This window comes from Hyaena hyaena, unplaced genomic scaffold (genome assembly GCF_003009895.1).
Source record: "Hyaena hyaena isolate Hyena2069 unplaced genomic scaffold, ASM300989v1 scaffold_723, whole genome shotgun sequence".
NCBI lineage: Eukaryota > Metazoa > Chordata > Mammalia > Carnivora > Hyaenidae > Hyaena > Hyaena hyaena.
Window position 1 is genome coordinate 803,238 of NW_024081356.1, and position 10,663 is coordinate 813,900.

At 52.6% G+C, this 10,663-nt stretch overlaps 1 protein-coding gene across 1 annotated transcript; it reads left to right on the forward strand.

Moving 5' to 3' along the window:
* Positions 1-3,307: 3,307 nt before the first annotated feature.
* On the forward strand, positions 3,308-7,147 carry EGR1 (early growth response 1). Its single transcript, XM_039217933.1, has 2 exons — positions 3,308-3,879; positions 4,581-7,147. Exons 1-2 carry the CDS (start codon positions 3,579-3,581, stop codon positions 5,906-5,908), a joined length of 1,629 nt encoding a protein of 542 aa, XP_039073864.1. The 5' UTR covers positions 3,308-3,578; the 3' UTR covers positions 5,909-7,147.
* The last annotated feature ends 3,516 nt before the right edge of the window (positions 7,148-10,663 follow it).

A 10,663-nucleotide genomic window follows, 5' to 3' on the forward strand; every position in this document is an offset into this window, starting at 1 on the left:
ATTGGCCTGCATAACTAAAACCCCAGGGGCGCCTGGGTGGCTCAGCCGGTTGTTGAGTGTCTGACTTAGGCTCAGGTCACGATCTCACTGTACGTGGGTTCGAGCCCCACGTCGGGCTCTGTGCTGACAGCTCAGAGCCTGGAGCCTGCTTCCGATTCTGTGTGTCCCTCTCTCTCTGTACCTCCACTGCTCATTATCTGTCTCTGTCTCTCAAAAATAAATACATGTTAAAAAATAAAAGAATAAAAAATAAAAACCCCAGGCTGTATCCAAAGAATTGTTGTCTGTCGGTAGAACCTTCTATGTTTTCCTCTGCATTGGCTTCATTTTCAGGTAGGCTTTCCAGTCTTCATGGCAAGATGGCCTCCAGGCTTATATTCCATTGGCTTAGTGCCATCAAGGAGAGAACTGTCCTTTTTCAAGAGTTCCAGAAAAAAATCCCAGAAGTGATTCTCACTGGCCTGGTTTGGGTCATGTGCCCATCAGACTCAGTTGCTATGACTAGGAACATGGAATGGTACTAGACTGGAGCATCCTAGATGGATGGCCAGGTGTGGGTGACATACCCATTCCTAGGTCTAGAACTGGTTGTCTTCCTCCAGCCACATGAACTGGAGTTTCCTTTGGGAAACCACTGTCTGGGGAGCAATTATGAAAAGAGAGAGGAATTGATGTTGCATATGCAAAACAAAAGATATAGACCATAAGGATTTCCATTGCCCAGCTTCAGCGAGGACCTGAAGATAACTTAGGTCAACTTCCACGTGAGAATCATAGGGAAATTGGTTTGCTCTGCTCTGGCTGTGCTCTTGGGGTGTGAGCAGCTCCCCAGGGACAGAAGGAGGATCTAACTAAGATGAGGAATCTGCTCAGTTCAGTTCTGGCACTCACAAGCTCAGAAAAATTGTAACTCAGTAGGTCTAGGTATAACTTCTTTTTTTTTTCCTCTCAGAGTTCCACAGGTGATTCTGTCACACAAGCAAGGTTGGAAAATTCTGCTTAGGAAATGTTCTACTGCAGCAAGAAAGATTCGAATTAGCTCTTCAGGACAATGTCCCCTATGTTAGAATTGGAATGTTTCTCCCTTTCTGCACAGTTTTTCAGAAAAGGATCGCTGGAGTTTGCTTGGAAGCTGAAGATGGGTGGGTGAATTGTGGGTGACCCTGTGTCAAAAGCCCCTGAAAATAACAATAGCCACTGTTTATTGACTGGGGATTCCAAGGCAGGCACTGTTCTTTGGGACTTGAGAGATGTCAGTTCATGGAAGTTTCAGTTTTTCACAATTCTTCCATATGGGTATCATTAACATTAGCTCTATTTTACAGTTGAAGAAAGCGAGATACAAAAAGCCTGGCCAACATACCCCACCTGAGAGTGGGATTCAGACACAGGCCATCTGATCCTGACTGGCAGGAGGCCTCAGAGAGGTACATCACTCGTGCCCCCGATAGACAACACGGGTAGGCGTTGGGAGTGGGCCTCTCACCACGCCCTAGCCATTTGGGTAGGGGAGCTCAACCTAAGAGCACACAGAAATAGGGTTCATTGCTAGATTCCTTAAATAGATTTTTATAAGAAAATATGTGTGTCTGTGCGTGTGCGTGGGCGTGGGCGTGTGTGTTTGTGTGTGTGTGTAGAAGGTAGAGAAGGATGACGCCCAAGAAAGTTATTGGTCCCCCTCCCCATTTAAACCCCTGACTCCAACCTGTTTGGGTTCACAGGGACACCCCCTCCAGACCTATCCCCCTTCCCCGTCTCTCCCTGTGTCCTCAGCACCCTCCTTCCGCACACATATGTTGTGCTTTCTTTTTAAATTCAGAATAACAGCACCTTCCTTGGATTCAGAGCTAGAGCAGGAGCCTTCCCCTCTCGAAATCCCTATTTTCTTTGGGGTGAGCTTTTAAATGCGGGGGGTAGGTATGGGACCGAAAGGGCTTCCCCATTCGCGTCCTACTCCAGAGACCTGCGAAAATCGTTCCCGCCTAACCACCCCCGGCCTCCCGCCCTTAGCCGGAGCGCGTTATCCCGCCCGGAGTCTGGGCGCCTCGGCGGTGGCGGCTCCCCAGGGACTGCAGGGAGAGCCCAGGCTGCGGCGCCTGCTCAGTTCGCTCTCACTGCGTCTAAGGCTCCCCCGGCCTGGCTACGCGCCCAGCACAGGAGCTGGGAGGGGGAACCCAAAGCCGGCGGAAGAGCCCAATCGGCCCGGGGCCCGGGAACTGAGCTGGAGAGGGGACCTCCAGGGGGCAGCACCAGGCCGCCAAGCAGGTCCTCTCGGTGCCAACTCAGGGGTCCCCAGACAGCCCATAGGGAAGCCCCCTTTTCAGATTGCTGCACTGCCTGCCCACCTCCATTTGTTCTAGATGATAGTGGGAAAGTCTTCCACCACAAGGACCACCAGCTTTTGGTTGAGAAGCAGGTGCCCCACCGCAACCCAAAAGGACCGAGGGAACCATCTGGTGATTATTTCCTAGCCTCAGTTTCCCCCATGACACCTGGAAAGGCTTCGTGCCATTGGTCAAGGCCGGGGGGTCAATGCCCCGCCTCTCCTGGGCGGCCTCTGGCAGCCCAGCCGCTCCTCCCCTTAGCTCCCGCCCCGCTCCCACGGTCCCAGAGGTGGGCGGGAGGGCCCTGGATGACGGTGGCAGAACCCCGGGCCGACTCGCCCTCGCCCCCGCCCCGGACCCGGGCTTCCCCAGCCCGGGCCCGCTGGAGAGTTGCCTGCGCTGCGGTGCGCCTAGCGCTACGCGCCCCGAGACCTCCGCCTGGGCGTCCCCAGCTCTTGCGCTCATTCGGGCTCCCGGCTTGGAACCCGGGGGGGCGGGGGGGGGGTGCAGCCAGGGAGCAGCGAGCAAGGACCCGGAAACGCCATATAAGGAGCAGGAAGGATCCCCCGCCGGAACAACCCTTATTTGGGCAGCGCCTTATTTGGGACGGCCAGATATGGCCTGGCCGCTTCCGGCTCCGGGAGGAGGGAAGAAGGCGGAGGGAAGAGGCGGGGGCAATGCTGGGAACTCCGGAGCAGCCTGAGTCCGGGAGTCCCCTGCCGAGGCTTAAGTCCTAAGCTTTCTCGAATCCTAGGCGCCCAGGGTGCAGGAGTCTGCGCAGGGGCCGAGGTGCGGGATGGCGGTGCCCACAGCTGTGGGATAGGGGGCTTCACGTCACTCCGGGTCCCCCCGGCCGGTCTTGCCATATTAGGGCTTCCTGCTTCCCAAATATGGCCATGTACGTCACGACGGAGGCGGGCCCACGGCGTTCCAGACCCTTCAAATAGAAGCGGATCTGGGGAGTCGCGAGAGATCCCAGCGCGCAGAACTTGGGGAGCCGCCGCCACCGCCAGCTGCCGTCGCCGCCAGCTTCCGCCGCCGCAGGACCGGCCCCTGCCCCAGCCTCGGTAGCAGCGCCGCGTCCACACCGGCCGGCGGCGAGGGCGAGCCTGGAGGCCCCACCTGCTCTCGCCACAGTGTGCCCCGCGTCCCGCATGTGACCCGGCCAGGCCCCCGAGAGTGTGTCCCCCGCAGCCACGGCTCCGGGCTGCGCCCACCCTCCCCAACACCAGCTCTCCAGCCCGTCCGTCCGGGATGGCCGCAGCCAAGGCCGAGATGCAGCTGATGTCCCCGCTGCAGATCTCCGACCCGTTCGGCTCCTTTCCTCACTCGCCCACCATGGACAACTACCCTAAGCTGGAGGAGATGATGCTGCTGAGCAACGGGGCTCCCCAGTTCCTCGGTGCCGCCGGGGCCTCGGAGGGCAGCGGCGGTAACAGCAGCAGCAGCAGCGGGGGCGGTGGAGGTGGAGGGGGCGGCAGCAGCGCCAGCAGCAGCAGCGCCTTCAACCCTCAGGGGGAGGCGGGCGAGCAGCCCTACGAACACCTGACCGCAGGTAAGCGGTGGCCTACGCCGAAGATTAGCCCCTTCTCCATCCTGGCATCCAGTCCTTCTCCACCGCCTTGCAGCACCCCCTTCACCGCAGCAGTGCTCCTGGACCTCAGGATGCAAGTGGGGTTTCCCTTCCCTTCCTCGCATCCTCAGGGTCATGTGCTAGAGGGATAACTGGGGACATCCATCTCACCCTCACCCTCCTCGTCCCTAGCGGTGCGCAGAGGAGCAAGCTTCTGTTTTGGATGGAGAGCTCGGGCTGCGTGGGTGGGTGGAGGGGGGAGGGCATGTTTTGAAAAGCAGGGCTGCGCCCCCCTTTCTCCAAACATGTTTGCGTTGCCTGCCGCCTGTGCCCAAGGAAGGGCCATGACCCGTGCCCAGGGATATCCTGGCAGCCTGGGGTAGGGGGTGCGCATTAGCCGCGGCGGAGGGGGTGCTGGCGGGAATCCCTCCGTGGCGCAGCCGCCGCTGCGGAGCGCCGTGAGCTGCAATGGAGGGGGATTCTCCGTATTTGCGTCAGCTGTTGTTGAAATGGGCTCTGCCGCTGGAGCGGGTCCAGGAACATTGCAATCTGCTGCTATCAATTATTAACCACCTCAGGAGTCAATGGTAGCCAGCCCGACCTCTTGCCTGGCAGCTCAGGTCCTCGTCCTCCAGTGATTGCTCTCCAGTAACCAGGTCTCCTCCCTCTCTCTCTCTTGCCAGAGTCTTTTCCTGATATCTCTCTGAATAACGAGAAGGTTCTGGTGGAGACCAGTTACCCCAGCCAAACTACCCGGCTGCCCCCCATCACCTACACTGGCCGCTTCTCTCTGGAGCCTGCACCCAACAGTGGCAACACCTTATGGCCTGAGCCCCTCTTCAGCCTGGTCAGCGGCCTCGTCAGCATGACCAACCCACCGGCCACCTCATCTTCAGCACCATCTCCAGCAGCCTCCTCCTCCTCCTCTGCCTCTCAGAGCCCACCCTTGAGCTGTGCAGTACAGTCCAATGACAGCAGCCCCATTTATTCAGCGGCACCCACGTTCCCCACACCTAACACTGACATCTTCCCTGAGCCACAAAGCCAGGCCTTTCCAGGCTCTGCAGGCGCAGCGCTCCAGTACCCGCCTCCTGCCTACCCTACTGCCAAGGGTAGCTTCCAGGTCCCCATGATCCCTGACTATCTGTTTCCACAACAGCAGGGGGACCTGGGCCTGGGCACCCCAGACCAAAAGCCCTTCCAAGGCCTGGAAAGCCGTACCCAGCAGCCTTCTCTCACTCCACTGTCTACAATCAAGGCCTTTGCCACACAGTCGGGCTCCCAGGACTTGAAGGCCCTCAACACCACCTACCAGTCCCAGCTCATCAAACCTAGCCGCATGCGCAAGTACCCCAACCGGCCCAGCAAGACGCCCCCCCACGAACGCCCCTATGCCTGCCCCGTGGAGTCCTGTGACCGCCGCTTCTCCCGCTCAGATGAGCTCACCCGCCACATTCGCATCCATACTGGCCAGAAGCCCTTCCAGTGTCGCATCTGCATGCGCAACTTCAGCCGCAGTGACCATCTCACCACCCACATCCGCACCCACACAGGCGAGAAGCCCTTTGCCTGCGATATCTGTGGGAGAAAGTTTGCCAGGAGTGATGAACGCAAGAGGCATACCAAGATCCACTTGCGGCAGAAGGACAAAAAGGCAGACAAAGGTGTTGTGGCCTCTTCTTCTGCCACCTCCCTCTCTTCCTACCCGTCCCAGGTGGCTACCTCCTACACGTCCCCAGTTACTACCTCTTATCCGTCCCCAGCCACCACCTCATATCCATCACCTGTGCCCACCTCCTACTCCTCTCCCGGTTCTTCAACCTACCCATCCCCTGTGCACAGTGGCTTCCCTTCACCCTCAGTGGCCACCACCTACTCCTCTGTTCCCCCGGCTTTCCCAACCCAAGTCAGCAGCTTCCCTTCCTCAGCTGTCACCAACTCCTTCAGCGCCTCTACAGGGCTTTCGGACATGACAACAACCTTTTCTCCCAGGACAATTGAAATTTGCTAAAGGGAAAGGGGGGGAAAGGGGAAAAGGGAGGAAAAGAAACACAAGAGACTTAAAGGACAGCAGGAGGAGATGGCCAAGGAAGGGTTTCTCATAGGTGAGATGGAGGTTCTTAGAGCCAAAACCTCCCCCTCTACTCCACCCCAGGGTCGGCCTGGAAGGTCTGTTGGCCTGCAATCCTTTCTGCCCACTTGCCCTTCCTCCCCAATCCCTTACTCCCTTTGACTTCAGCTGCCTGAAACAGCCATGTCCAAGTTCTTCACCTCTTTCCAAAGAACTTGATTTGCATGGATTTTGGATATATCATTTCAGTATCATCTCCATCTTATGCCTGACCCCCTGGTCCCTTCAATGCTAGAAAATCAAGTTGGCAAAACGGGGTTTGGGCCCCTAAGAGCCCAGCCCTGTACCCTTGTACAGTGTCTGTGCCATGGATTTTGTTTTTCTTGGGGTACTCTTGATGTGAAGATAATTTGCATATTCTATTGTATTCTTTGGAGTTAGGGCCTCACTTTGGGGGGAAAAAAAAAAGAAAAGCCAAGCAAACCAACGGTGATCCTTTATTTTGTGATGATGCTGTGACGATTAAGTTTGAAGCTTTTTTTGAAACAGCAGTCCTTGATATTAATCAGAGCATGTGTCAGAGTGATGTTCCGTTAACCTTTTTGTAAATATTGCCCGACTGTACTCTCACATGTGACAAAATATGGTTTGGTTTTTCTTCTTTTTTTTGGAAAGTGTTCTTTTTCTCGTCCTTTCAGTTTAAGAAGTTTCACGTCTTGGTGCCTTTTGTGTGCTGCGCCTTGCTGACAGCTTGACTCGTGCCGTGCCGTTGTGAGGGACGTGCTCACCTCTAGCCTTAAGGGGGGCAGGGAGTGATGATTCGGGGGAGGCTTTGGGAGCAAAATAAGGAAGAGGGCTGAGCTGAGCCTCGGTTCTCCAGAATGTAAGAAAACAAAATCTAAAACAAAATTTGAACTCTCAAAAGTCTATTTTTTTAACTGAAAATGTAAATTTATAAATATATTCAGGAGTTGGAATGTTGTAGTTACCTACTGAGTAGGCGGCGATTTTTTGTATGTTATGAACATGCAGTTCATTATTTTGTGGTTTTATTTTACTTTGTACTTGTGTTTGCTTAAACAAAGTGACTGTTTGGCTTATAAACACATTGAATGCGCTTTATTGCCCATGGGATATGTGGTGTATATCCTTCAGAAAAATTAAAAGGAAAATAAAATAGTTGCAGTTGGGTGCGTGTTTCCTGGGCTGGGAGAGGGAGTGGCCCTTTTGTAGCCATCTCTATTGCGGGCTTTGAAGGGCTTTTACAGAAACAAGGGAATTCCTTTTTTTAAAAAAGATCTTATTTTAAAAATTTTTTTTTAAAGTTTATTTATTTTTGAGACAGAGAGACAGAGCACGAGCTGGGGAGGGGCAGAGAGAGAGGGAGACACAGAATCTGAAACAGGCTCCAGGCTCTGAGCTGTCAGCACAGAGCCTGACTCGGGGCTCGAACCCACGGACGGCGAGATCATGACCTGAGCCGAAGTCAGTCGCTTAACTGACTGAGGTGCCCCAAAACAGATCTTATTTTTAAATAATCTCTACACCCAACATGGGGCTCGAACTCACAACAATGAGATCGAGAGTCACATGCTCTGCAGACTGAGCCAGCCAGGCTCCCTGGAGACATGGAAATTCTAGTCGGAGTTGTGCCCTCTGTGTGATTCACTGGAGGAGTGAATTCTTTGAGAACTGTGTAGGTCTTTTCTAGATACTGGACTGCTTCCTCAGTCTAGCAGACTGGAGCTTTAACTTCGTTAATTAAAGGTGAAGATGGCTACAGGTAGAAGTGGAACATGAGGGTGGCTGGGTGGCTCAGTTGGTTGAGTGTCTGACCACACTCTGGCTCAGGCCATGATCTTCTGGTTCATGGGTTCAAGCCCCACATTGGGCTCTGTGCTGACAGCTTGAAACCTGGAGCCTGGCAGATTCTGTGTCTCCCTCTCTGTCTCTGCCCATCCCCCACTCATGCTCTATCTCTTTCTGTCTGTCTCTCTCTCTTATAAATAAATAAACATTAAAATAAAAAGTGGAACATGAGTGCCCAGAGGCAGTGCTATTCTCCTGGCCCCAAATGTTTGGCTAACCCTGCCCCTATGTTCTTGGGAGTTCCTGCCGTATATACTTGGAGGAGATAAAGGGTGGGCCTGAGGGCTTTGGGAAGGAGTAACAAGTCTGGAACTGACTCAGCCTCTCTTTCCCATCCTCCATGTCCCCAGAAACCTGAGGGTGTCGAAGAAGTCCAGAAGAGGCGAGGGCCAGTTCTTAAGCCAAGAATCCTTCCAGGAAGAAATCTAACTACTTGCCAGCTGGAGCTGCGATCCTTGGCAGCGTCCAGAACACAAAGCAGAGTGAGCAGGAGGCTGGCCTGGTATTTAAGTTTCCCATCCAGACCAAGTCTGTTCCCATTGTTTTTTTTTTTTTTTTTTTTAATATTTTTATTTATTTCTAGGAGAGAGAGAGAGAGAGACAGCGTGAGCAGGGGAGGGTCAGAGGGAGATACAGACTCTGAAACAGGCTCCAGGTTCTGAGCTGGCAGTCAGCACAGAGCCCGACGCGGGGCTCGAACCCACAAACCGCGAGATCATGACCTAAGCAAAAGTCGGACGCTTAACCGACTAAGCCACCCAGGTGCCCCAAGTCTGTTCCCATTGTGTGGGAGGCCTGGGGTGCTAGGTTCCCTAGCCCCAGCTCCCTGATGGTGCACAATCATGGCGGGAGCAATTCTTATGGGTTTATTAGCATCTTCTTCTCTGTGAGAGGCCTTGAGCTGGTCACAACAATGTAGACTGTTTGTTGAGAACACAGAATGTAGACCAAAGATTATAACATGGTGTTATGTTATATAATATGGACAAGTGTGGGGCTTTTGAGAGCAAGAAGAAGGACACCCAACCCACCCAGGAGATTAGGAAAGGTGGAACAAATGAGTTGGGAAGGCTTAGTAGGAGTCAACTCAACTGACTTTTTTTGTATGTGACCTAGGGAGGGTATTAGTGAGTTTTTGCCTGGGAGAATGAATGGATAGATTACTGAATGCAAGCACTACCTTCAGCCCTGATGTGAGTCTTCTTTTTTTTTTTTCCTGATATGAGTCTTCTATGAACGGGTCAGACACTATCAACCATTGGTCATTTGGTTACAATAGATTTGATGTCCTGGAATTCCCACGCCTTGGATCCTGTCAACTTCTGATCCTCCTGGTCAAGAACAATGAAGTATCTTCTATACCCAGTGTGGTTATCAGGCCTTGAGTGAGGGTGAGGTCTAACCTGCCTCCATTCCTTCTCCCTCTGAGGATCTCCCAGGTTACCTACCCAGACTACTTCTGGAGCCAGGGAAATTCCAGCAGTCTCCTGGCATTAAACCTACTCTTTCTCTTCTGTTCTAGCCCTCAGCCACCAACACTGTTGAACTCTGCCCTTTCCCATGATACCACACTCCTCAGTCTGGAGCAGGAGCAACCAAGCCACCTTCTCCAGCTAAGGTCACATCTCTGTGAGCCTCCTGGAAAAATTGCCAGGTCCTGATGGGACAGTATTTACATTGACACACCTTTTACCAGCCCCACCTACCCCTCCCCATCTCACTCTAGGCCCAGGAACACACACAAGTCTATGCCTGTAACACATTCTTAATCATTTCTCACCAGATTACCAAGGCGAGAGTGGGGGTGGGGGGACATGGCAAGAATAAAATAAGAAGGAGCAAAGTTAAACTCTCTTCCTTTAAAGCAGAAAATCTCCTATGTTATTACAATGCATTAGAATCAGATTCCAAAGCCCCATTCCCAGAGCATCTGATTCTTGAGGTCTCGGATGGGGGCTTGGACTTGGTCTTTTTTTTTTTTTTTTTTTTTTACATTTATTTATATTTGAGAGACAGAGTATGAGTGGAGGAGAGGATGAGAGAGAAGGAGACACAGAATCTGAAACAGGCTCCAGGCTTTGAGTAAATGTTCAGCACAGAGCCTGATGCAGGCCTCGAACCCACAAACCATGAGATCATGACCTGAGCCAAAGTCGGACGCTTAACCAACAGAGCCAGCCAGGCGCCCCGTGGACTTGGTCTTGACAACAAACTTGTCAGGCAATTATGATGCAGATGGTTTGTAGAGAAGTTCTGTCAAGATTGCCAGCTAATTTTTATTAGTCGTGTCACCAGGGTTCCTTTGGATTCTGCCACTTGAAACTCAAGCTTCTCTGCATACCTGAAATAGGGCAAGACTCAGAAATTTGCCCCATTTTGTAGTCCTATAGTATTTAAAAAAAAAAAAAAAAAAGGAAAGTATTTATTTTAACTTCTACTCCTGTCAGGGAAATCTGAAACCAAGGGCACAGGGCAGTGCTGATAAAAGCTCTATTATCATAAAGGCTGAGATTTAGGAAGGGACCCAGATAGTGTTGAACAATTGATTGCTACCTGGGGACATTGTCTGTGGTTTCAAGGATGTGGATGACAGAGAGGAGTGGGGTGGAAGAAGCGAAGGGGCAGGGAAAACTCGGCCAGCTAGGATAGGTTTAGATTCTGAATTTAAAAAAAGAAACTGATTTTAAGGACCTTTGACCCTTCTTTCTAGTACCTGAGAGGTACTCTTTTCTCTGGAATTTTGGGAATGTTGAGACTCATCCATTTGGAAAGATTCTAAGCACTCAGAAAGGCAGAGTTTAGCTTGGTTGTCAGGCTGTCTGTGGT

Coding starts and splice junctions, on each gene's coding strand:
- EGR1 (XM_039217933.1), top strand. CDS start 3,579: ATGGCCGCAGCCAAGGCCGAGATGCAGCTGATGTCCCCGCTGCAGATC. Junction 3,880..4,580: donor CTACGAACACCTGACCGCAG/GTAAGCGGTGGC, acceptor CTCTCTTGCCAG/AGTCTTTTCCTGATATCTCT.